We start from the raw sequence: 27,600 nt of genomic DNA on the forward strand, positions 1-27,600 counted from the left end.
TTTGATTTGTTGCCCTTTTTTCCTGTGTTTCAACAGTCTTGAGACCTGTGCCCTGAGTATCTTCATTATGTTAATGAGTTCTTCTGCTTCCGGGTCTCTTGCAATGACTTTCCGCTGTGACTACTGATGTGTCTGGCTACTGGACATGATAATGCACTTTGTCCCTTTGTCTGACCAACCCCTGTGTCTTCCTCGCTTGCATCAATAACTACGACCCCTTCGGGTCTTTGTCTGCATCCAGAATGAGCAGTCTTAGGCCATTTGTTTCAGTAAAAAGCGTGGGATCTAGCCTCTTGTTTGCAATTGGATGAGGGGAGATGCCAGACTCTTGCAGAGAGGCCTTCAGGGTGGTGGGAATGGTGACAAAGTACCTTCTTCTACCAGCAGAGGGGGCAACGGGGTTAAAGGAAGCTGGTGGTGGTCACCCCCTCCCATTCCACGGGAGGGGGGTGTGTGTGTGTGTGTGTGTGTGTATATTATTGTATATTAGGTGTGTGTGTGTGTGTATATGTATATAATCTCCTCCCTGCTGTGTGAATCGGGGAGAAGACTACTGGCACTGAGATGTCTTCTCAATAGACCTGGAAAGAGACCGAAGAATAAGACTGAAATATTGTCACCCTTGTAGTGACTATGGGGACTGTGATGCTATACACCGCTGTGAAGCGAAAGGAGTTTTTTTTAAAGGTTTTTTTTTTTAATATGCCAGTCCTGCATCACTAACACTATGTGTTTTAGAATGTTCCTTTGTTTGAAGTCTGCTTAGGTTTTGAGACCTATCGTGACTCCATTCAACGGACAGCCTCTTTGCTACAGGGGATTCTGGCCCCAATTTTGAATTCACATGTTTGTGGGTTGGTCTTCCGCTGCTGTAGGTGTTGAGATGCAGAATGTCCCTCTTACTGCAGATTTGAGGTGGGCCACGTCTGCACTTGCTGTGGGTGCAGGATATGGTCCTGTAGAAGGGCTACTAACATCTCCATGAAGTGAGGTCTGCTGATGCTTGCTTAGCTTGGCCTTCCCCGCAGTGAGGGGCTGCGGATGCTGGTGCGGAATCTCTTCTTCCTGCAGAGGGTGACTGGGCATGCAGTATCCTGGGAGGGGGAAGGAGGGAGGGCTGCTGAGGCTGCAGGTCCAGGGTTTGCAGAGCATCCATCTTGGGCCGCTCGGTCGCCCAGACAAGGGATCAATTTGAAGAGCGGTGGAAGCATTCATGTGGCCAATTCATAAATGATGTCGTGGCGATCAACTCGCTCTTCCCTATTGCTTTATTTTTTTTTATAGCTAAACCTTGCTGAGAAGTCCTAAACCCCCTTCCACACTCCTTCGCAGCATCCTTAGGGGGGGCAGAAGTGGTAAACAATTGCCAAAGACTGACTCAGCTTGGACTTTAATCTAAACAAGGGTGCACTCGTTGATTTGAACAAGGATCTGGAGATAAACTTTACAACAGAGACAATAGCCCCTTTAAAAAAATAATTGTCTCTTCTACTTAAAGGGCAGCAAAGCCTGAGTCTCATTGCCCCCTGAGTGCAATCCGCGGGGGAGGTAGGGGGGCACAGGGAGGGCCCAATTTTTTGGGCCTTTTGCATCTGGGTGATATGGCAGCTAGTAAATAAATGTAAGCAGGTAAACCCACTAGATGATAGCGCTCAACTGGATACACGCAAAGAAAAAAAAATCAAGGCCTGTTCTACTTTGTATGATTACTTTTTCTATTGCTATTAGCCATCCTAAGTATATATTAATCGGACCGCTTTCCCCATTGGAAGGTCAGATGTTTTCGCCAATGATTTGTTTATATTCTGCCTTCATATAATTAATACTAATATTGTGATGTTGGTATAATATCGATGTCTGAGACTTGTAGGTCAACTGATGCTACTTTCTTGTCATTTTCAACTTGGATTTGTGCTCACGCTGTCTCCGTTTCCCTTTCTTTGCAATATTAATCCTCTTACACCCCTTCTCTTTCGCTCACACCACCAGGCCCAACTGTGACCAAATCCCAATTTTCTGCACCATGGGCTCACATGCAGTACCATTCTTTCTCTGAAAGATCGGAGATAGCTGCTCTGCCACTTTTTCCCACCTTTACTTTTTAATGACGCACTTCCACAAGCCACCCCATTGATTTCTCAATGCTTTGCACCGAATGGTCCGATGCAACTGCAGGCCGTACACCAATTGAGTCATGTCCTCCAATGCGGACCTGATCCCTAAACCCCCACCCACCGCCCCCTTTTTTAAGGTTTCGCCTACGCAGCGCATGCGCTGCATAGGAGACCTTTAGCCACCGTGCAGCTCTTTTTCAAGGCACATACTCGTGCTTGTGGCGGCATGCACCTTGCGGGAGTGCGCAGTGGCGCTCCACAAGCATGAGTATGTGCTTTGATAAAGAGCAGACTGCTCTCCCCAGCGCGCGCACCACTTGGGGGTGCACCCCTCCGCCTCTCTCTCTCTCTCTCTCTCTCTCTCTCTCTCTCTCTCTCGCTGCAGCCTGCAAGTACAAGCAACTTGCTCATAGTGTCAATCAAGTTACCTGCCTTTCCCACGCCACATCAGGGCACCCAATAAAACAACCGTTCGTTCCCTTAGTCCGCCTGCCCATCGGCCAACAGCCTCTTCTGTTGAAGGGCACCGCACGTAGTCTTTCAGCAGAGTCATGGCGTCACTCGTTTTTAGGATGGGACTTGCAAGTCGCAGGAGCTTCTCAGGAGTTTTCATATTTGACTAACAATTGTGGGCGGAAGTGATGCTTTACTTTGCCCCTGATATTGGCCTCGCCTCTCATACTGTTAAATCCACGAAATACTGTGGAAGCGTGCAGAGTCTCAGTGTAAATTGCAGTTTACGACAATCTGTTTACACTGTACAGTGCTTCAAGGGGCATGGTTCTAGTTCGTGCTCCTCTTCTCTACAGGCGAGGCTGCGGCTCACGCAGGCTTCGTCAAAAGACCAATAGAATAACCTTTAATGTAGATGACATGAAGTTGGTGTAATTTGCAGCAGCACCACTCGGCTGCACCACCTCAGGGCCACCACAGCAGCACCTCAGGGCCACCACAGCACTACCTCAGAGCCACCAAATCAAGATCACTTGGCATCGCCTTTTACCTAGTACACCACCATATCCTCATCACTTGGCAAGACTGGAGTATCATTCAGCATCACCTCAGCATAGTCTCAGCACCAGTCACTACCACCTCAGCATCACTCAGCACCACCTCAGCCTGCTCTTGGAATATGGCCTCTGTTGATTCTCCCCTAGCATCTGGCCGCTGCTAGTGTTATAATACAGGTACTAGTTCCCAACCTTCACCCTCCGATTGTTTATGCCCCCTCAAAAAAAAAGCTTTAACAAACAACCATTGGAATAGGCAGAATCAAGTTGCCAGCATTGCAAGAACAAAATAAAACTGACCAAATTAAAAGTATTTACAATAAAAAAAAAATCCCCATTCAGTTGTACATAATTCCTTCTTGGTCATATATAAGGTAACACAAATGCTTCTGACACTTTTTCATTATAACTTTTCAGCTTGCTGCACAGTAGCCACACTTCTCTACAGCACAGCTTGAAGACATTGGCATAGTCAATAGCTCTGGCTAAACACTTATAAGGGCCCAAAGGCGAGACCTATTGGCTATGCCAATGCTTGTTTTTTGTTTTTGTTTGGGGTTTTATCAGTTAGCATTCCTCTGCTGTATGCATTTGCATCCAACCTTGCATTTGTCCCTAGCCTTTCAACTTGCTTTTTGGCGCTTTTCTGGATTTCTAATGTTATTTCTGTTTTCTGACTTCTTTATGTCCCCACGAGCCATAACGTATTTTTTCTTCCCCCCTCCGACTCATAATTTTTCATGTGTCAACTTGAAAAAGTTCTCTTCCTTTAAATGAAAGGAATTAGGCCATGGACCCAGACATCTTTGTAAATCCCCTCTTGCCTATCGGTACTGGCAATGCCATTTATATCTGACGCTATATATTATCTTTTCTGCTTCCTTCAGACTATAATCGCCTGTCCTGAGCTTGGGTCAAAACATTGTCAACATCACTCTGTGCAATGACTAATCCTTTGAAATTACCATGTTTTCGGATACTCAAGACTTTTTTTTATATGGTTATTTGTTTTTTCTGCAGAAACCTAGCTCACTGCTTCATCATATGAAGCACTCTGAACACTGAGCAGCATCTTGCGCGTACCAGAATTTGCTGTTTTCAACCTTGTATCATTTTTGATAAATGTCAATTGTTTGTGCTGTATATACTTTTATTGAGAGATTTCACTCTCGTGGTATTCTCTCATATTCCCATAGTATTCCATTGCTGATTGTCCTTTCATTGCAATTGATGTGAACTCTATTAAACATAAGCGTTAATCATTTTTCTCAAGTGCCGTGGTTTTGGTTGTGCATGAACTTCAAAGCATCCTCCAACATGTAGCTGAACAGAGTTGTCAGACCTCCCTGTTCTGTTGCAACAACTGAGGCACTACCCACGCTTTCGTGCAAACTAGTGGTTCGATCTGGCAAGGCAAACCGGGACTTGTGGGCCTCCTAGGTTCACCTTGGGTAACTGGGTAAGGAGACCGGCCCAGAATCTGCCTGAGGCGATTAGAGACCATGTAAAAGGCACCGTGCCGAAGAACGCTGGATTATTTCCCAGCCCTGCAAGTTACTCTAAAAATAAACTTTTTTTTGTGTTGCAGTTTTAAAGAGCGTGAACTCGACCTGAAGATGTTGGACCCCTTAACACGACCACCACTTAGATTACACAAGGACACATTATTTTTTGGTAGGGACGGGGAGAGAAGTGATTTTCCCAGAATCACAGAATGTTGAGCCGAGACTGGAACTGGGTTCCCCAGTCAGCAGCTCCAGCCGTTACGCCACATCCTCATTAATCAGCAGAATGAGATCGCATAGTTAAAGCAACTCAAATTCAAAATCTGATCTCCGTGCAACTAAACTGCTCGTTAGAGGTGACCTGAAATATTTAAGTAATGAGACAAGGAAGACTTTGAATCACAGGCACAAAAAAGAACCAAATGTTATCCCACGCAACAATGTTGGCCTGTTCTGAGGGCACTGAATCGTGTGGTTCTGTCAGTGGTGTTAGTCTTTCTGAGGACAGGCTGCCATGACTGTTCTGTCGGTCTTGCTGTAGACCTCCTGCAGTTACAGTATTTTGTAGTTCATTCGGTTGTTAGTCTTTCTGTGGACCTGCTGTAGTGACTGTTAGTGTAGTTGGTGGTATTAGCCTTTCTGTGGACTGGTTGCAGTTGCAATACTCTGTTGGTGGTGTTAGTCTTTCTGTGGACTGGAGGGGTGCTGGTATCATGTGGGTCTGCCAGTTGTTTTAGTCATTCTGTGGTGAGTACCTTTTGGTCCTGTCAGTGGTGTTAGTCTGTCTGTGGACCAGTTGCAGTTATATACAATACAATATCCTGTCGGTCTTTCTGTAAACCTCCTGCAGTTACAGTATTCTGTGGTTCATTTGGTTGTGTTTCTGTGGACCTACTGTAGCAACTGTGTAGTTTAGTTGGTGGCATTAGTCTTTCTATGGACCGGTTGTGGTTATATACAATACCTGGAGTCTGTTGGTGGTGTTGGTCTTTCTTTGAACTCCATATGTGCTCCGCGTCTGCTGGTGGTTTTTAGTCGTTCTGCGGATCTGCTGCAGTGCGTTCCTTGTCCTGTTGGTGGTGTTAGTCTTTCCGTTGAACGGCCTCAGTGACTGTGCGACGTGGTTTTGTCCAAAGTACTGAAATAAGGTTCTGACCCACAACCCTGGCACAGCGGCTAAAGGTTTGTGTTTTATAGTGTTAACCACAGCAAGAGCTGCTCCTAGTGTAGTGACCACTGTGAAATTATGATTGAATTGTGAGTGTAGGCATCTCACAAAATGTGACGGACTGGTCTCACACACCACCAGGTTTCATGCTTCATCATTGACCAGTCCTCGCCCTCTAAAACCTTGGTTTGATAGAGGGTGGGCATACACCTGACGACAGGGATGCTCTTCTAAACTAAGTGGGGGCCTGTGAGAAAGTGAGTGAAGGTAAAAATCATTATAGTTATCAAATTATGGATTTTAATATGACTGGTAACTATATGATATTAAAATCAGTGAATGGTATATGGGGAAATAATTGTCCCCTAACCGTAGTGTAAGCGGTTGACATGTTTCTGCCAAAATGGCCCAAGCGGGTCCAGGGCATTCATCAGGACCTTAGTACAGAAATGGGGCTCCGTTCTTATGAACTTGTGGTAGAAAGATACCACTGTGCGGGTGTGACCTGTGTCGCTCTGCACTTTACAAAATGGCTTCTAAGTTCAAGCCTGAAATACAAAAAGTTACAAAGGAAAATGTAACCACATAACTGGGTCACGAATGAACACTGAAAACAATACATGCACTGGTCCAGTTAAATGTGAGTGACTACTCGTGTGACACGTGACACTCTATGCGTGCACACAATTAGGAATGATGATGTGAGAGAGAATCTCACTGATCTTACCCTAAACAACAAAACTATTCCCCCCCCCCCCCCCCCTTGGGAGGAGGGGAGAGGAAAACCCCTGTAAAGGAAAAACACACAAACCGCAATCAGCGTAAATGGTTGTTATTTAAAATTAATATATCACTGTCTAAATACCTATCGCGCTGAAAGGCTTCAAAAGTGAGAAGCAGCCATCATACACCCAAGCACACTCATACTGCATCAAGGAAAGTTTTCCACGATTCTCCTAGGTGACTGCTCCCGGTTCTCCCCGATGGTGAAGTGAGAGAACCAGGGCTGCGCTATATGTAGTGCCAACTAATTGGTTAATTGTTGGCAAATGAACTGGCAACTTGTTCAGTGCTGCCTGGTGCGCGAGTTCCGGTGTCCCAACTCGCGCTGTCTACTAAAGCGAACTTGTGCCTGATCTAAAAATGGCCACAGCCCGAGCATGCGTAGTGCATTAAAGTGAAGCTGAATTCTGCCATTACGTGGGCGCACTCGTATAATGCGGAAGACGCGGTTGAAGTTACACCAGCTTCCTACGCGTATTCTGTGGGTGGAGCCACTTTAACCGCGTTATACGCATGCGCCCACATACTGGCAGAATTAGGCTTCCCTTTATTGCACTAGGCATCCGCAGCCTTTGCGCGATGACTTGCTCCACCCACAGAATACGCGTAGGCAGCTGGTGTAAGTCATCGCGCAAAGGCTGCGGATGCCTAGTGCAATAAAGGGAAGCCTAATTCTCCCAGTATGTAGGCGCATGCGTATAACGCGGTAGATGCGGTTAAAGTGGCTCCACCCACAAAATACATGTCAAACAGCTGGTGTAAGTTATTGCGTGAAGGCGGCAGTCGTGCCAGAGGCCATCAGCGATGACTGCAATGTTTAAGCGGGTATAAGAAAAATGTGAAATATTTGAAATGTCAGGACCTGCGTACTAAATAATTGAAGCATTGTTCTCCGGTTAAAAAAACCACATGTGTGTAGGCAAATAAAGGGGGCGTATCGGAAAAAAATGAGATAATAATGCAAGACCTGGGTGTTTTAAACATATCAAAAAGGCCCGGCTGGTCCAAATTAGTGCAGTACTAAAACCCACCTCTTCAAAAGCTGGCTATGAAGTTCATGATGGTGGTGCCCAGTTGCTGTTAGGTGATGTAAAAAAAACACATTACTTGATCTCAAAATAATGAGGATGGTCAGATAATCAGTGATATTATGGTTCTAAGATAGCCAAAGATGCAGTAATTACCTGTTTGGTTTTTTTTTTAGGTCATATCGGAGAAAAGATCTAGGTGGCAAAGACCACACAAAGGCTAATTGTTGGAAAAGCAGAGTGTGCTGGGTGTACAAGAGGTCAAAAAATTAACTTGAAAGTTGTTGGATTTTATAAAACATGGTATCGTAAGTTATTGATTAAAGTCCCATTTGCAGCCATGGGATCTCATCGTTGAGCCCATTCTCCCAGGACTGCAGGCGATAGACCCATCGTTGCTCTCTGATGTGTAGGGCTTTTGTCAGGTCAGATTTGCATTTCCTCATGACCTCCAGGATTACCCACTTGAGGTCTGTCTTTGTGATTTTTCTCAATAAAGTGACGTGTCAGTTTGGTATTGGTCTTTTTGCACCTGATGGTGTTCATTGATGAGGACCTTTATTTTCCTGGTGGTCATGCCTACATGCTTAAGGCCACAAGGGCAAGTTAAGAGGTACACAACATTGTGTTGCAGTTGCTGAATTCTCGTAATTTCCAGGGATTGTTGGTGCCTATGTCTACCTGCTTTGTATTGGTCGTGAGGTTGCAAGACGTGCATCCCCACAGGAGTAGTGTCCCACTGGCCGTGGTTGTTTCCATAGTGTCTGTTCTTCTCCTTCAGGGGGTGTCGTCTTGGCATGTACCAATTTGTCGCGTAAGCTTTTGTTTCGCTTGTTTTATCGTGCCTCTAGTTCTCAAACCCGTTGGAAAGGCTACATGCGGTCTTCATGAGAATCGGCTAATGTAGCTGCCTCTTGCCAGCCCCGTGGTTTGTCTTCTGGAGTACACATCCCTTTGTCCAGTTCATGCCTCTACTTTCTGTCTGCAAAAGCCCAGGCAGAAGTGTTCTGCTTTTTGACCCACTGACAATTACTGACCCGTACGCCATGTAAAAGGAAGCTTTAAATACGCTCCTGGGTTAATGTGGACACCATCTGGAGTCTGTGCACAGACCAGAGATGGGGATGAAAGCAGCCACTGTCTTGTAGCGCTCCGCATGACGCCGTGCTATGGCCATGCAGTCACTCTTTGTTCCATAATAGGCCACCCAGGGGCAGACCTGGGACTCAACCCCCTGCTTGATTTATCAGAGAAGGTTATAAACTGTGCCTGCTGCACCCATCGAGCACTAGTCCTGTCCCTCATCTGTGCAGCCCGGACCTCCCCCTCCCTCTCCATGTGAGCCGCTCCCCAGTGTCGAGTGCAGCAATGCAAAAGTATCAGTGGACCCCCGAGACCCTCGTGTCAACCCATTGCCAAAGGCCAATATTGTCCAAGTCTTGCCATGAAAATGACCGGTTTTAGTGATAAGAGCCCCTTGGTGAAAAGTGTGACAGCCTCCGCAACACGGTAAACCCCGGTAATGAATCCGCACACAAGGTGTAATTACAAATATTATGTAACCTAAATAAAACCACCACCTCAAGCTGTGTGGACTTGATCTCCTCCTGAAGTAAACCCCAAACAAAGCTAGCTCCTTTGCATCTCTCGATGCACAACTCCCTTCTTCGGGCGGATGAGTTGGCGGAGCCTAGCTTACAACTAGTGACCACCAGATTACACACCCAGCTCTGGAGGTGCTCGTCACGTGCCCTCTCCCATGTGCTTGTGTTGGGACACAGGCCTCCCAGGTGTGCTCTTTGTGTGAGCGGCCTCACTGTTTGCTTTTCTTGTGACTATGACGGAGTTAGTGAATTATTTACCTGTCCTGGCTGATCTCATGTGCCTATCTGACCTCTTTCCCTGGCAACAGAATCTGAGCATTACATGTCCTCATGAGCTTTTCTTTTTCTCTCGTTTTAGGTCTATTCTGGAAAAGGAGGGCCCAAGGTCATTATTTCGAGGGCTGGGTCCGAATCTGGTGGGAGTCGCACCTTCAAGGTAAGCCACCTTTCACCATGACCTATGCCAAAGATGCTTGAGGTGGCGGATGGTGGACAAGGACTGATTGAACTGAATGATGTGCGCCTTTGTACTCTTGGTAGCTGGCGAGGTGCCAGATGCGGAGGGTTTTGCTAACGTAGTTTATATTAAACACCTGCTTTTATTTATTCCTCACCAGGGCCCTCTACTTTGCATCATACTCCAGAGCCAAGGAGTTCTACAATGGGGTCTTTGTGCCCAACAGTAACATTGTGCACATGTTCTCAGCGGGTTCTGCAGGTAAGTTAGACTCTGCTTTTCTCATTTGTGGGTCCCTTGGTGTTTGTTGTGCTTCCCCTATAACCATCCTTGCCTGCTCTGCCCTCTGTACCCTCTCCAGTACCTTTCAGCGCCTCTTCTGCCCCCTTCTCGCAGCTTCTGCCCTTCTTTGCACGTCTGGTGCAGTCACTAGATGATCATGGTGTCCCTTAGCTCACAAACAGTGATGCTGGAACAATTTTTAGAAGGTGGGTGGGGGCTGCTATCAGTGTTACACCACTGGTCATCGGGATAGTGCAACAATCCTAGCTACACACAAAGAATAAGTATAGCAAATGAGCCACGCCCACTCAGCAGGAGAGTGGTATGGGTGTAGTATGTAGCTGGTAGTGCATTTTTAAGCACAGTCCCTCATATATTACTAAATCAGGGTGTGGTAGCACACTGTCACTTCCAGATAGCACATTTTCCCTTGAAATGGCCACTACATTTCCACTGACATGAAGCTGTATAGAAAACTTTCTTGCACACAGACGTTAATGTGTGGAAATTGGGTGTCAGCAAATATTTTATCATTTGTGCATCACCAAGAAAAGTGTCTTGATTTTGTTTGCTTCCATCACACTTCGGAATTACAAAAAAGTGATTTATTTGTGCTTTCCTAATTGCTGATATATTTTGACATATTTGTACTGTTCCTTTATTTATTTATATAATATATACATACATACATTTTACAGTGTAAAAAAAAAAAGATGGATTCTCTAGCCTGTGCTCTCGCACTCCCTGTACCACAGCAATATTGTCACATGGTGCAGTTTAGAAAAGCCTTTTGTCAGAATACGTTGCATGACATTTGTCTGGGAAATGAGACCAGATCAAAATACATCTTTATTGCTCTTTCACCGTCTGAACCTCAGCATGGTTATTTTGGTGTGCTGAGGCACCCCTACTACTGGAGCCTATAATCTAAAGTGTTTGCTACCCCACTGCTATCTCTGCTCTGCCCTAGTCCGTGCGCTCTGTGTCCCTCTGCCCCATCAATGCCTGTTGTGCTGTCTCTTGCCCCTCAACGCCCCCTCAACGCCCAAAGTCATTTGTCGTGGCTCTCTTCTGTTTCCCGTCTGCCCATATAAACCATTGTTGGCGCCTCCGTGGCCACTCTGCCCCTTGGTGCCTGTCGCCCAATAGTAAACTGGGGTGGCATGGTGAGCAAAAGAATGATGGATTTAACCCAGATCTCTTGACTGGGGGTGAATGTTTTGATTTGTTCTGCATTCCGTCCATCAATTGCGTGTCTTTTGCTTTCTCGCCCTAAGTGCGCCAGGTATGCCCAGACGTGGGTCCTGGGCTCACTGTACCACTGGAATCCAGCTACCCTGGCTGAAGAGGGGTGAAACCCCGAAACCAGTCCTAGGATGCTTGTTTCCGGTCCAGGGAGGACCTGGCTTGGCAGTTCCCGCTGGACTGTTCCCATGAGGCACAAGGTCAAGACTGATTTGCATATGGCCAGGTCTAAACTGGGGTGGCATGGTGAGCAAAAGAAAGATGGATTTAACCCAGCTCTCTTGACTGGGGGTGAAGGTTTTGATTTTGTTCTGCATTCCGTCCATCAATTGTGTCTTTTGCCACCTAGTATGGAGATGCAACCTATAAAAGCACAGCTGGGACTCTGGCCCTCTCCCAAAAAGGGGAGGGGGTGGGTCTACAACTGCATTTATTTCGGATCGCCTACATGTATACAAAGACATATGTATGAATTCGGCTCTGGCACTATCCCTGCCAAATGCACAAACTTTATTGCTTGATTTCCGAGAACTACTTTTAGTGGGGGGGCTTCTGCATCCATTGAGGGGGCCTCAACCCTTATGCACTCCGTCCGGCGCAGACCTGCCCTCCCTGCCTCTCTGGGTCCGTACCCGTGCCCCAATCCCAGTGCCCCTGCAGCTCTCGCGGCGGCTGTACCCACTCTGCCCCCTCAGTGTCCTCTTTGCAGCCCTAAGTGTATCTTTCCCGCCCCCCCCAATCTATTTTCCTTCCTTGCATCCTCTGCTCTCTTACCTGCTGAGCTGAGCATGCCCCATGCGGTGTATCGGCAGCCCTGACTGCGCAGGTGCCTGAACCCTGAAACTAGGAAACCATGAACGGGCCTGCCCAGTCGGCCCTAACCTATTATGGAGTAGCAATAAAATGTGTTGCGGATTAATTATAAACGAGGACATAGTACACTGTACCATTAAACAAAGACCAAAATGCTGCGCAATGCAAACTAAATGCGTGTGCTGCCAGAGGTCTCGCGCCAGGCCCCGGACAGCTTGGGATGCTGCAGGCTGTCAGGAGGTGGAGAGGGGCCGTGCTTTGGTGCCTGGGCTAATAATGTGGATACGCCGACTCTCTGCCTGGGCTAATAATGTGGATACGTCGGCTCTCGCTCTCGCTCTCTCTCTCTCTCTCTCTCGCTCTCTCTCTCGCTCTTTCTTTCTCTTTCTTTCACTCTTCTCCTACAAAACCCACATGCACCATAGACCCTACTCCGTCTCCAGCGGTCTACGCTCTTACTTCATGCTTCTCCCGTCCATAGCTGAATGTAAAACCGCAACTGTGGAGATAGAGCCACTACTCCCGAGGGTGTGAGGGGACAAGACCCGTTGCAGGAGGGACGCTGGGACCTTTCTTCTGTACAATGACTGGGGCATACCTACTACGGACTCGGGACAGTGCCAAGCACGCAGTGGACATTCAGCTGGTGCGGTATGGGCGCAGTGAATATACCCTAGGCCTTAATTCAAGCTCCACCGTGCCCCTGATTTATAACGACCACTCCCCTGGGTGAGCAGATGAGCTACGGCCAAGGTTTGCGAACTACAGTGAGTGTTGTGCCTAATTTAAGAACCTGTGGGCCTAGGGTGCCCCCTGGTGTCCCCTTTGAGCAAGTTCCCCGTTGTTGAGTTTTCTGTGACTTCACAGGCTGTATAAACAGGCCACAGAGGAGGAGGTTCACTGATCTTTTTGTGACCATCTGCCGGACAATGCAGGGCTTAATTTGTTTAAAAGAAAAATATGTGAAGGGCCCCCGTTTTCCTTGGTAGCCCGCTGCTGGCGCTCGAGATGCCGAATAACAGTGCTGTCTAGTTTATATATTCCTTGCTGCCTTTATAACTCTTGCAAGTTCTTTTCAATCACTTCGGTCTCATTTTCACTATTTTCCTACCTTTCTCTTACTCATTTTCTCCCTTTTCTGCTTTTCTCTATTGCTCTGGATCAAAGTTTGATGATGGAAAAATAAGTCTTGAGCCCAGAAAATGAGTGCCAGTGCCCACCACCGGCACAAATTAAGCATTGAGCGGAGGGAGAGTTACCCGTAACACTAGCTCTCTGGTATGTGTCTTCTACTTGGAGACATCTCCGCTCCGTATTACATCTCGGCACGGACAGGAGATGGTTCTAATAAACTATGTCTAAGAGGAAAGATACCTATACCGAAGCGCTAGTGCGATGGGCACCGATCTCGCCATTTTCTTAATGTGAATAATCACTGTTTAGAAGCACCAGCAGATAATTCCGAAAAAGGAACGTGGCTTATCTGTATTATTAGTTGACTGGTGTGGGATCTTACACGTATTTTTCACATTTGCAAACCCCTTCCATATTATTGGAAGTGTCTCAACTGTAGGGAAGGCATGCCGAGGGATTATGATGGAAGGTATACTGGAAAGTACTCTTCCTTCCCATTGAGTATCTGCAACTCCTTCAGCTCCCACCACACTTCATTTCAGGTTGGGCTGCTGGACTGCTCTGTGCTGACGGGATACTCTGGGCCTATGCACAAAGGGCCTCCACACTGGTGGTGGAGGCCCCACAGTAGTGGCAGTACCTCTGAAATGCAGGTACTCTTTGCAGAGATCATGCCACAATTGAGGCCCCTGCAATGACTGCTGGGCCTCCGCACTCGTGGCCGAGGCCCTGCACTCGTGGCTGATCCTCCGAACTGCAGTTACTCATTGTGGAGGTCTTGCGCCACGAGTGCTGGGCCGCCACACTTGTGGCCCTGTAGTCGTGGCGGATCCTCCGAGCTGCAGGTACTCTTTGCAGAGATCACGCCACAATTGAGGCCCCCGCAATGACTGCTGGGCCTCCGCACTCGTGGCCGTGGCCCTCCACTCGTGGCCAGGCTCTGCACTCGTGGCTGATCCTCCAAACAGCAGTTACTCTTTGCGGAGATCTGCCACGATTGAGGCTCCAAGCCACGATTGCAGGGCCTCCACCACCAGTGCAGAGGCCATTTTGTGAATCGGGCCCTCTGTTTGCAGCCCTCGAATTTCAATTGACCGTATCGAGGCATTTGGTAGCAGTTATTCTCGTTCTCTGCAACTGAAGCAGTTGGGCTCGCACATCCAGTCCGTGATTTGTAACCAAAAAGCAGAGGAAGGAGCATTGTATCAGAAGCAGAGAGAGATCTGGCAGCCTAAGTGTCTGATGAGGGATAATAAACCACATACTGTCCATCTGTGAAGGACCACACCTTCAGGTTGACACCCTTTTCTCACTATAAGCTGGTGACTTTTTACTAGTGTGGGGCAGAGGAACAGCTCCCTCAATTGTAACTTTCTCCCCTAGCTTTCATCACTAACTCCTTGATGAACCCCATCTGGATGGTGAAAACCAGGATGCAGCTCGATCGCAGGTAAGGGTCAGGTGGTAGTAAAGTGTTCGCGCCAGGGTTTGCGGGTGATGCAGTGATGAAGGGGGGGGTGGGTGGCCAGAGAGGCTGCATGCAGAGTATATCTGGAGTGAGTTCAAAGCGATCCTCACCTGCTCATTGGGCTGATCTTGTACCTCAATGGTGTGATGATATGAGTGGTTTACTTGGTAATATGTCTTGTGTCTTATGTTGAATCGATCTTGTTTCTGATGTTTGGGCCCTTGGGATCTCTTCTTTGTGGCTGGACTCGAAGGTTTCCAAAGATTGTGGACCGCCCACATGTCATCCATTTGTCACAGTAGACCATATCACCAGATGGGGTGTATGCTCTGTAAGGTGCGAGCTCTGCTCAGATAACTCTTTAGTTGATGATGAAAATGCCTACTCAATGAGTGCACTTTACGAAGAAACCGTGGGCACAGTATAACATATAAAAGTTTAAACATTGATTCAGAAGTCCAGTTAGATACAGTAAAGTTTGGTGATAAAATTCCATGGAAGAAAAGATTAGAATAAATGTAAAAAAAAAAAAAAGTCATTAAAGCCTACCTTTTACACAACAAATGAAGTGATATCTGGTTGAAAAACAACCTTGGCACATGCTTATTTCCCACTGTGAGCATGTTCTCTACATGTGTCGGTAACTGGGCCAGTACACAAATAAGGAGCCTTAAAAGCAAGAGACCCTCTTAGCAAACCCTCAGCAAGAGAGGCGGGTGAGATCGGAGCCTGGCTCCCGGCAAAGAATCCCCTGTACAATGCGGAGCGCCAGTGGGTGACTGGAAGAAACCATATACCAGTGATTCCAACTTATCGGAACGAAGCTTGAGCTAGCCGAATATTGAGATTCCTGGGGTGGTGCACTACTGATGAGTTTGGTAAACCCAATGAATGGAGGATGGGCACTAGAGCAGTTCCACAATGAGATCTTGGTGAGGACCTGCTGAGCTGTGCATGGTAACAAGCGAGAGCTAAGCCAGTTGTCCTCCTTCCTCCTGCAGCTTGGCCTTGGGACGAAGCATGTGAGCAGTCATGGATTCTTTCATGGAAACAGAGCTTAGGACCAGCACAAGAAGAATACTAGGGGAGGATGTGCCTGTGAGCTAGGGGTTCCTAGCACCTCCATCGGGGGTGAAACGGAGGCAGATTGTGCCCAACTCTGGTAATGGAACCTCTGATTCTGAACTGAAAATCCTTCCTGTGAACTTTAAACCAGAATTACTAGCTCACTTATATAAATCGCCTGCAAAAGGAGCAGGCAGCAGCCAGTGCAAAGGCTACAGCGCAACTAGCATGAAGCCCTAAAGGTCCATGAACAATGTGGAACTGAAAAGGCATGTTCTCCAGACCCGGTTCACCTGCCGTTGCTCCATTGACATAAGTTTAAGACCGTGCAAATGCAATTGTACAGGGGCAAAAATCCCTTTTCATAGACGGCAGAAGAAACTGTTAAATTAGTCTAGTTTAGATTAGAATAGCTGCTGCTGTTTCACAAGATAAAAGAGCCAGCCTGACCGGTTTGTTTCACCTCCTGTTCAACCATGCAGATCTGGCACTTGGACATGCTTCTGCTCTTCCCCCAAACCATCAGTTTATATTTTCAAACCACCCAAATACGTCACTATACACAAATATATACACGGCATTCACGTCGGAATGTCTGCAATAAACCGGCTGAGAAGAAATTGGGCTAAGACACACCATTTATTTATTTATTTAAAGCCTTTTTCCACAGGTGTATTTTCTATTAGAGAGCTTGTTCCTTTAAGATTGACCTGGACCTAGTTCATATGTGATTTATGCAGCACAGATAGCAAATCTAATGGAATGCCGCATCTCCTTCATTTCTCCCAAAGAATGATTCGGTCTACCCAGTCAAAAGCAGCTCGTAAGTTGACAAAGCAGCTGCAAAGTTGGTCAACCCTCTCTGTCAACCGCCTTGCCGTTCCCCATAGTGTAAACCAAGGTCGTATTCAATAGTGGAATAATTTAGCTGTAAGCCCCCTGCTCTTTCGGGATAAATCCCGACCCAAGTGCCCATAATTCCAGCTATTTCAACAAAGTTTGGGTATGTTTTTAGACCTATCCAGGAGAGAAATAGTTCCATTATTCGCCAACCGTCCCTTCGTATGTATGGACTCAAAGAGTATGGGACTGACTCTGTTAATGAGACCCATTTAAAGAAGGGGCTAAAAACTCTAGCCCACCATTAGGTGTTGGCTTTAAATAGGAAGGGCACATTTTTGGGGTCACCGGATCGGGACGATTTTGTGTTCACTAGTGTTTCTGAATTTATCTCCACCCCCTGAAATGGGTAACAGATTTTTTTAATGGGCAATACTCCTCAAGATATAAAAGTATTTTTCCATCCGAGCTCTACAGCTGAGAGGCATTTTATCAATTGGCGTCGTCACTTGAGCCTCAAGATTGGATGGTGATATCACACGTAGACTGAAGCTCTGGTGTAACAGTAATTGACTTCACATTCTACTGAACACATTCACAGGCAGTGGCACATTATTCTCTGAGTCTACCATTAATGGTTAAAATATGAAAGGAGGCGTAAATTGCTTTAATCTGTACATCCAAGGATTTGTTTTGGTAAAGGGCCACACTCTGATGGACCTTTTGGGATAGATCTGTGAGGTATGGGTAGTTTGGGAAGGGGAGAGTGGCTCTATCCAGCTCGGGGGTCCAGAAAGAACTTCCAATTCATGTTGTCTTTGCCCAACGCTGACTGCTCAATTGTGTTAGAATGGTTTCATCTATTGTTGGCCGATCAAGAGAGTTACGTTTGTTGATACAGATGAACTCGCAACTGTCCTCTGTAATGATCCGGACAAATCGATGAAAAGAGCTAATCGGTTGATTGTGAGCACGTATAGACCCGTTAAACCACATCCGTGGCATTCCTCAATGGACAGGCAAGCATTTAGAGGGTTAAGGAGGAAGTAGCAAGGATTTAAAGTGAGAGGGAAGTACAGTAATCACACACCGCATCCCTTTCATCAGAGATGCTTCAGAACTCTTCTAACAATACCACTAAGGTTAATTCTATCCTGCTACAGGTGCGAAAACCCATTTGCTACAGGTAAAGAGCTATGGCCCTTTCAAGATAATCTGGCAATTAACAAACTGTTTGTCAAATGTGCTGAGCCAGGAAGATGGGTATGGGACAGCACTTGGTAACCTCCTCCTTGGTTCTGATTCACCCTAATGCTAGTATAAACCTCACTGGTCTTCTGGATGAAGTCGAATGTTAGCTCATCGCAGAGGCGTTCGAGGTAGTTATCGGAATCCCAAGAAAGTTCGGTCTTAAGGATGACCGGAGGGTACCAACTTTATCTTGGGAGTGTTTTAATCTTTGTCCAGACACAGTTAGTGCTATTCTGCCTTATCGGAACATTAATTTTGCTGTTTGATTTGAGTTTTACATAATCAGCAGTCAGTAACTGTGCAAGGTTTCCCACTGTGGTCTTTAACGATTGCAAGTATACAGTTGCCCTTTTCATCTTCATAAAACGAAAGAGTACTGGATCGCCGTGTATTTGTTTTTATTTTTTTTGGTTTGAGGTTTACAAAATAAATGTTGCTTGGCTGAGGGGTTCTTGGCTTGCAACAGGAAATAAAAACTGTATAAAATGTATTCACGACGCTGGCCGATTAGTCTCCGATTCAAGTCATCTGAGAGACTTGAACCATAAATAGTCCTTAAAATATAATTGCAACCTCACCTTTATTCAGCAGTTTAGTGTAGATTGTTGTAGCCATTGCAATAGGCAATATCCGGACTAGCAGTTTCCTTAACACTGCTAAATATGTTTTAAAATGTCGGTAGCAGAAATTTGCTGGCGTTCCTTGCAGAACCTGCATAAAGAGGGGTAACAGAGGCCCCTGAATATATGGGAGAAGCAAGTGTGTGCAAGTCGGGCAACCTAGATCACGAATGATGCACACCACACGAAGGCTCCGGTTCAAGGATCCCAGTCCATAGGTTTTGATGGATACAGCTTTGCCGTAGGTGGAGCTGCACAGAAGCCAGTCTGCTCATGCTGTTTGGCACATCAGGGAAGACCAGAGCACTAGACTGCCGCCCCTCGGTCCAGACAGTATGGCCGCTGTTTGACTTGAGGTTCATAAGTTGCAAGTTATTCAAAACCCCAGTTGAAGCACCCTGTAATGAAACGACAGTGGCTGGTTAAAAAAATGTCCACACAACTGCATAACAAAATAAAGTGGAGCTATTAGCAGGCAAAGCAGCAAAACAAAGGGCAGTACAACTAGACAAGTGTAGAAAAGCGGCAGCTGTAAAATGTCTTTCAATCCATTGGCTGGAAATGTTTTTACCTTGTATCACTGCTAGAGTGTGTTTGTCTCTTCTTAGTTTTGGATCTTGCTAGGGTTAACGGCTGAAATGGAAGTGGTCTGTTGTATCTTGTTTGACCGAGTAGATCAGCTCGGGTGCGATTTGCCAGTTGCTGTACCTTGTTTGATGCAGTAGTTGCAATGTTCCCCCAGTGTTACTTTTTTGGATATAAGAGCTTGAGCGATTGTTGTTGCTGTATATTTTTAGCATAACCATTGAAGGCATTATTTTCTCTGTCTGATGGTAAAGCTTTGTACACGCAAGCTCTGGGGTGCTTATCTTTATAAATGGGTTCATTTTGATATGCAAGCTGGAAGTGCCTTTTTGTGACTCGCCAAACCTCTAAGACTTCAATCTGTGGCACCTAAAGCGTGTCTGACCCTATCTAACCTGACGGAAGGTTTCCCTAAGTAGAAAGGTTACACTGCCAAACTGCATGGAAGGCCCTAGGCACCCTCTTCCTAGTCTTGGTTATGATGTGACTTGCTGTGGCCGTGTACGTTTTCTTGCTTCACCGACCATCTTATTTAATTGTTTGTGTTGCTTTCAGTGGACATAGGAGTTTTTTGCTGCACTAACTATCAATTATCTTTATCTTTATTTTTTAGAGTGCGTGGTTTGAAGCCAAGGAATGCCCTGCAGTGTGCTCGTTACGTGTATCATACAGAGGGCGTGCGAGGTTTCTACAGGGGTCTGACTGCCTCCTATGCTGGAATCTCAGAGACCATCATCTGTTTTGTCATCTATGAGGCCTTAAGAAAGCATGTGAAGGCAGGGCACCTGTCTTCATCGCCAGCCCCCTCCAACAACAAGGGATCTACCAACCTCATGGGGCTAATGTTGGCTGCAGCATTCTCCAAGGGCTGTGCCTCTTGCATCGCTTACCCACACGGTATGTGCAAATCTCCTCAGGCAGAGTTTGGAATACTGCTCTCTTCATTACTTATGTTATATTTGTTAACTTCTATGTCCAATATCGGGCCGTTTTCTTGAATTAGGAGCCATTCCAAAAAAGAGTATTGCTTTGCAGGCCAGTAGGCTTTGTCAATGGTTTTTGCTGATGTTGTTCAGCGTTGGCAAAAAAAAAAAATGAACCATCATGCAGGCATGTCATGACACTACATCAGCCCAGTGTGATAACTTACATGTATGCATGCATCATGACACGGGTGCCCTTTATTTCTTTACCTTACAATTCCAAGATGGAGGACGTGAATTTTGAGGTGGTAAAGCAAGTTAAATGTGTACAAAAGCACATGCATAAAAAGAAGCAGCCCTGCAGCAAATTGCAGCTGCTCGGTCCAACAAAATGTTTATTTTTTATTGAATAAGACTGGAGATGAGGGGGTAGCCTCAGAGGAGCGAATGTGCATGAAAGCGTGGAGAAGCTTGGGGTGGGAGGATACCAATTTGGGAGAAGGACAAAAAGGATGATAAAGAAGCTATGCTCCAGGGGAGGGACAAACACTAAACTATGAAGAGAATCCCATATATAATCAACAAGCAAATGAGACTGTCAAAAAAGCCAGCAAGTGGTAAGCAGTGGGTTGGTCCAAAGCCCAGTGTAAGTATTGGTACTGTCCACAATAAGTCAGCTAAAAGCTGCCTGTAAGTCAGAACTAAAAAATCTGGGTTCCTCTTCTGTAAACCAAGGTACATAGATTATCTGTTCCTTTTCCTCCAAAGTATCAGTAGTCACCATTTAAGAATGCAAAAAGTGAAAAACAGTGTATCACTTTAATAAACCAAGTAAACAAGAAAGAAATATGAAGATGGATAAAAGATTCGGGAATAAGAACCTTGGGGTATGAAAGCAGGAAACTGTGCCTGCAGATCACAAAGGTCCCAGATGCAAAGTCAGAAATGTATTCTATCAATCTATGGCATACAACTCTGCCATTCTTCCTACTCCCCAAAAGTGAAAGGAGAGCAAATGGGAATCTGCGACCGTGGCAAATTCCAAAAAGCACTAGGATGCATTAACATTTGCAAAATGGTGCAAATTTTTATTTTCACATGTGCAGATTAAACCAACTTTTTTTTTGTTCTCCATGAGAAAATGTCCCAGTCTTCATGGACAAATCCCTTCTCCGTGCACCGCCACTACTTTTTGAGTACAGACAGACTTCCCAGCTTAGAGAGACTTAATTATAAGCATTACAAAAATATCTGACAGTATCCATGGAGGGAATGTGCTTGCTGAAAGTGTATCTGTGCCTTGTAGGTTATACGTGTTCACTTGCTTTGACAGGTTACACTGCCCTGGAACTCCTTCAGCCCACCCTGTGAGTAGATTTACTCACCGAAAATTCCACCACACTATTGGAATGTCAAGTGTGACAAAATCGATTTGCTAGTTCAAGTTCTAATTTTACTTCTCACGTATGCACGCACCTGTCACACCTCCAAACATATTTTGCAACTAGCTGCAGGCATTATCTTTAAATGTTTATTGCTTGTTATACATTTCATATAACGTGTTATGTTAGTTTGGAAATTAGGACTAAAGCATCCTCAAGTGATTCCGAGGGGTCATATTTGCTCTCTACAAAACATTTAAATAAATGAGAGCAAAAGGAGGGATTTCCAGTGGGAGGCCTTCTAATGCTTCCCATGTTTAGAATAATCCTACTATTGGAAAATCGTGTTCGTACGATATTGAGTTGTTTCAATATCTCTGAGGCAGTTTTTAGTCCCTGTTGCCTTAAAGTCATTTTTTTAATGTTTCTCCGAACACCACTTTTGTAAACATTTCGGATATTAAAAGATTACGGACTACTCTGCCATTGTTCTAAGTCTGCATAAAGATTAATTTATCTAAAGAAATATTTTAACAAGTTTCAACTAACATCAACGTCCCTTATGTTCAATTGCAAAAACTCCCTCTGTCCACCCTCATCACATTGTTTTTAAACGTATGTCTGAACAAACTATGTACGTAAATTGGGTCAGTCCGTCACAACACCATGATGGAATCTGTTTTAGATACACAACATCCTGTTTTGTGAAGTTCCTTACTGCTACCTCTGACCATGCCTTTTCTTACTTGTAGAGGTGATCCGGACCAGGTTACGGGAGGAAGGCACCAAGTACAAGACCTTCTGCCAGACGGCGCGCTTAGTGGCCCGCGAGGAGGGATATGCCGCTTTCTACAGAGGACTTTCTGCACAGCTGGTGCGACAGATTCCAAACACAGCAATCGTGCTGTCCACTTATGAGCTCATAGTCTACCTTCTGGAAGACCACACAAAAAGACCTTTGTAAGGGTGGACCACACCAACTGACCACCCAAAGTAGGGGAGAAATCTCAAAAGACTTGCGGTCAGATGCACTGGTGACAGTGCTGAGGGGCTGGCCAAGTACTGGACGCTGGTTCAGGTCTCTCAGCACGATGGACATTGCCTTTTGGATTGTTTCTTTCTAAAAGGATTGGACTATTATTAACGTTAATAGTTAATTATATATATAAAATATTTTATTTGAAACGTGCAGGGTCATGATTAAGGTTTAAGCTGCTAGTGAATAAAATCACTCAGTGAAATGAGCATTGGGCCAGCATCTTTAGACTGTTCTTGAGCCGGGGAAAAACAGAAGCAAAGCTGGGTCAGCTCAATGAGGATTTGAATAGGACATGCAGATTAGATACACTCTGGTACCTGTATTCAAACCTCTAGGTGGCTTGTCCAGCCTGTTCTGTATCTGTGTGTTTGATACTGCCCGAGCTGTACCTACATGTGTGTACGCCAGACTTACACTTTGCTGGTAGGATAGCTAACTATGTAAACCTGTCTCTGAGGAAAACAAGCATTTGCAATGCAATAGGTCTCGCATTTTAGAAATTTTGACCTATTGGTATTGTAAATGACAATGCCTTTCATTATTGCATGTTTTTAAACACACAAATAAAAAGGCATTGTCGTTTACAATGCCAATAACTCAACATCTCGCAATTGCGAGACCTATTGCATTTACTCGTTCTTCCTTGCAACAGGGTCCATAGAGTCCAAGCAAGGCTTCTTATTCGGCCAGAATCACAGGGTGTTGGTTTCGAGCACGAACCCCCAGTTCCAAGGTCGCCTCTTTCTTGTAATGTTCGTCACGCGCTATACTTTGAGAGAGTACACACACCTTGCGTGTTAAAATGCCTTGGACACTGTCGAGGTCAGTCCCACACTGGTGGGGGCATTATTTCCATAAGAACCTTTTGCGAATTCAGGGAATCTGGTTGTGTGTGTGTGGTGTGTGGTGGGCGGGGGGGACAACCTCCGTGCCCTTTGCTCAGCCCGCAAAATTGTGCCATTAAAGCCATCTCTCTAGGCGCACACATCAAAGAATGTTTTGGGTAATAAAAAATGTGAAGAGGGGCTTAAATGGGCCGTCTTGGGCTTCCCATCAGGGATACAGTCTAAAGTAAAACGACATATTTACCAGTGCTCAACTTGTAAAAGAGAGCGGCGGTGCACCCGCTGTGTTCAGAAGCTGCTGCTGGTGCCCTGGAATGTTGGCTCACCGAGCACCGTGGCTGCGCAGTCCTAAATCCACCTTGTGGTGCCAGGATAATCCACTACTGGACGCTCCCTGCTTGATAAATCTCTCTTGCAGATTCCTGCATTCACCCGTTGTGACGTTTTTTTTTTCTTTTCTTTCCCCTGCTTCCCTTTTTCACTCTCTGATGCGGAAAAAATAAGTGCCGGTCCCCCGCCGGCAAATACGGCAGTGTGAGGTGCCCCTCTTGAGTTCTGCTGGGGCGGGGGCATAATTGCGTGTTACGCCACTGACGGCGCATTCATTCTGTCTGATGTGGGCGACTGCTTTTAGGCCAACGCCAAATGCACTAAACCGGACAGTTGAAGGTTACAATCCTCCCATCAGCCCAATAATATGCGGAGGCCTCCGGGATCAAAGCCCCACCTCCGAGGATTTATTGCATGCTTGTAAATGCCACTGCCCTCGTGTGAGGCAGAGAAGAGATGCCATGCGTGTGCACATCGCCTGTCTGTGCGCGCACATGGTTTGTCTCCCTTCGCGCAACAAACCGACAATAGGCTAGCCAAGGTGAAGCAGGGCATATGCTGCGTTCGCTAGGCGAGACCTAAAAAGCTGGATGAATTCATGTGTCTCGGGAGACTCTTCTAGATTTCAGACCTTCCAAAATGTATTCTCCATCAATAGACCCTCCAAGTTTATAACGTTTAGATTAATTCCTGTTCATCAAGCTTTAACTTGGAAACGGCCCACATTTTTCATTTTTAACATGTAATTCAATAGAGTACTGTTTTTCTCCCCATTTCTTAAACGTTTTCCTACAAATAATAAAGAAAAGACCACATCAGCTGTAAACTCTAGAGGGAAAATTTGACTACGGCTTTAAGTAGAGTGTGTCTACTGTTCAGAAAGCACATCCCTTTCAGCAGTTTTACTTCCATTTTATTTTTTACTCTTCCAGTGTAACGCCCCAAATGACCACCCCGTCTTATGTTTTATGTCTATTTTTGACCCTGTTGGGCTCAACCTGCTCTACAGAAGCATTCATGTCTAAAATGAGAAATAAAAGGTGACGTGCATAAATGGTTCCAATGTACTAACACTAATAAACAAGTTACTTCCGTTAGGTAGCGCTCTTTCTGGTGGATAATCTAACTACAGATTCCTCACATTTTGAACATACCCGGAGAATCTTCAGCAATGCTGGCAGGTGGGGCCATGTAGTTTCGCTGTGATTCTGTACTGCCACGGTAGTAACAGAACAGAGCCGCATGTAAGCAGTACCCTGCGTACTGATGCCAGTTTCATGTATCTTTCTCCTTCCACGCCCTCAGACACTGAGCATAGTACACATTTCTGAGCCAGTGTGCTGATTTCTAATGTGAGGCCTTTTTAGATGGTAAAGAGGCCACTATACAAAACAGGGTGGTAGATGGGCAGTTAGAGTATCCACCAGAAAGTGCTTTACGGGAGATGAGTAACTTGTTCTTCTTAAGGTACTTCGATCTACAGATTCCTCACCATTGGTATAGAGACAGTAGTACCCCGAATGATAGAGGGTCTGGGGGATTGACTAAGTCCAACAAACCCTGCAGAGCAAAGCAAGCAAAGTGACCTTCCCGTCAGACCTTACTGTCAAGTTAATAGTGTTTTGTGAACATAGGCACAGAGTCCTACGTCTCCGGCTGGCATGTCTAGAACAGGCACCCCTCTCACCACAGCCTTTGTAGCATCTTTGCCCTGGTGGAATGAGCACGCATGCCCTCAGAGCTTATTTTTGGCCAGGGGATAGCATATATTAATACAAAGTACTAGCCACCTTGTCAAGGTCCTTTTCTGCACTGCCTTCATTTTCTTTGACCCCTAGAAACCCACAAACAGCTGACCATCCAAGCAATGGTATTTTGTGCAGTAGACTTAAAAGCTCAGTGTTCTTAGATGAAGACTATGAAGCATCTTTTCCCTTTGAGGAAAACACTGCTAGAGTAATCCATTGGCCAACGTGGTAGGGAGTCACCAACTATAGAAGGAATGCTGCCATAGTCCTGGGTACCAGTGTGTCTGGAAAGAATGTGGTGTAGTGCGAATGGACCTAAAGCGTCTGCAGTTCAATCACATAGCATGCTGACGTAACGGCAATGAAAAAGACTGTCTTTAGTGTTATTAGCCTTAAAGAACAGCTAAGCATAGGCTCAAAGAGGCGTGAACATTGGAAACCAGTTCAGATCCCACTGGGGTATAACAAATTGTTTGGGGAAAACGTGACCAGAACCTTTCATAAAACTAATCACAACTGGTGACCTAAGCAAAGACTGGTGGTCGGGTATAAAAGAGAAAGGCCTAAGGGGCTGACAAATCTTTCATTGTGCCTACTGCAAGTCCTTGCTAGGCTAATGAGAGAACAAACAAAATAACAACATTAAAATGTCTAACTTTCAATGAGTCAGTGGTTCAGGCACCACACCAGGCAAACAATTTGTTCCAGTGTAGATCAACTTAGTGGAAAGAACTGTCAGCGAGGATGACCTCTCCTACCTCAGGCGGGAAGTCAAACAAATTCAGTTGACCCTGTTTAGGCTTCATGCTTGGATGTGTACGTTGTGAAGACTCGGATATACGACCATGTCTTGTTGCTGATACAGGAGGTGCCACCTTCCTCCCCTTTTTCAAACAGAAGGCTGACTGGAGGGCAAATCTTGAGGCTCAGCTGCTCAGTTTACCACACTCTCCTGCCCAGTCTGAGGCAATAAGAATGGTTTAGCCATGGTCTGTCTTGACCTTCCTCAAAACGAGTGGGAAAGAAATGTGTACTGGAATCCTTAAGGTCCATTCTGGCTAAAATGGATAGAAGAACTGTCTTGAATGAAACTCCAATGTGTAGAATTGTTGACACTGACCACAATGAGGCCTGCGATTTAGAGCTGGAGCGTATTTCCACAGAGACCTTGTCTTGTGATGGACGATGTCAAGTTTTATCTCTGTCCGAATCACTTTGGAAATGCATTAGAATGTTCTTGTTGCACATCTTTAGGGTCCTGCCAAGAGCCCAAGCACCATAGATGCACTTTGTGCCTTCTGCTGTCTCAGCACTGTTTGAATCCTGCCGTTATTGGTGGGGAAATTGTATCCTAGCACACCGCGAAAATATTTCGAGTTGTTTGAAAAACCAACAAAGTTGGGATCTGATCTTCACAGTCACATTAAAGGGCACTGAAAGAAAGAGACTGACATTAGCATGCCAGGGTGGTACCTATATGCAGTCCTACTGCATCACTTCTGGGCAGTAATCATAAATGTAATTTCTATTCTAGATGGAGGACAACACAGGAATTAAAATACTTGTTACTATGCAATAACTAGCTTCAGTGACTTTTAAATGAAATCTGGGCTCTGATTCTTAATGTAACAACTGTAACATGGGCGCACGTTAGTACTGAATCTTCCCTTATGATACAAGTAACTCGCTTCCCCTCTCTCTCGCCTCCATTTTCACTATTTTTCACTGATTTAATCTTCCCCCTCTCACTCTCCTTCTGTCTTCCCCCACTTTTCTTGCACCTTTCACTGCCTCATTTTCACTCTTTCCTCTCTTTTTGCCTTTTCTGCCCATTTTTCCCTGCCGCTGCTGCCCCTGCGGCCCCCACTCCCAGCACAACCAACGCGACAGACCCAATCCAGCTCCCATCCCTGCTCCTGCCCCCCCTCCCTGCTCCCGCCTCCCAGCTGTCCAGCCCGCCCCGACCCCTACTTAATGGCAGCCGCTGTGCGGACGCGGGCAGCGGGGCACCAAAGGCAAGCCCGTCTGCAACCAGCACCAGGAACCCTGGACCTCCTCAATGCCAACGCTACGACCCAGCTGCACTCCACGCTCTCAACCCAGGACGCAACAACAACAACTGCAAGCTAGTATCACCAGCCGACACCCACGGACCCTTCAGCTGTCACCGCTGCCGGCACACCTGCAGCACCGCCAAGACCATGGACCCAGCGCAACCAGCCCGCAAGACCACAACCCAAACGAAGACCCTGCAATGCATCCTCCTCAACGTCTGATCCTTCCACAAACATGCCACCGAAATCTGGGACCTCCTCGACAGCACCACCCCGGACGTAACATTCTTCACCGAAACATGGACCA

The 27,600-nt window shown here is 46.0% G+C and overlaps 1 protein-coding gene and 1 long non-coding RNA gene across 2 annotated transcripts in view; one reads left to right on the top strand and one right to left on the bottom strand.

Annotated features, from left to right (window-relative positions):
• SLC25A33 (solute carrier family 25 member 33) overlaps nt 1-22,522 on the top strand; it is a 70,640-nt gene extending 48,118 nt beyond the window's left edge. Inside the window, exons 3-7 of the mRNA XM_085609764.1 lie at nt 9,571-9,648; nt 9,830-9,930; nt 14,527-14,593; nt 19,586-19,869; nt 22,030-22,522. Coding sequence (XP_085465890.1) covers nt 9,571-9,648; nt 9,830-9,930; nt 14,527-14,593; nt 19,586-19,869; nt 22,030-22,241 — 742 coding nt within the window. The 3' untranslated portion in view covers nt 22,242-22,522. The remainder of the gene's footprint in view (nt 1-9,570; nt 9,649-9,829; nt 9,931-14,526; nt 14,594-19,585; nt 19,870-22,029) is intronic.
• The window catches only part of LOC146868328 (uncharacterized), a 163,474-nt gene continuing 152,170 nt past the window's right edge, over nt 16,297-27,600 (bottom strand). The window contains exon 5 of the long non-coding RNA XR_014962861.1: nt 16,297-18,785. This is a non-coding gene — a long non-coding RNA (uncharacterized LOC146868328). The remainder of the gene's footprint in view (nt 18,786-27,600) is intronic.

Source organism: Triturus cristatus, chromosome 1_2 (genome assembly GCF_964204655.1).
Source record: "Triturus cristatus chromosome 1_2, aTriCri1.1, whole genome shotgun sequence".
In the NCBI taxonomy this organism is placed as follows: Eukaryota; Metazoa; Chordata; class Amphibia; order Caudata; family Salamandridae; genus Triturus; species Triturus cristatus.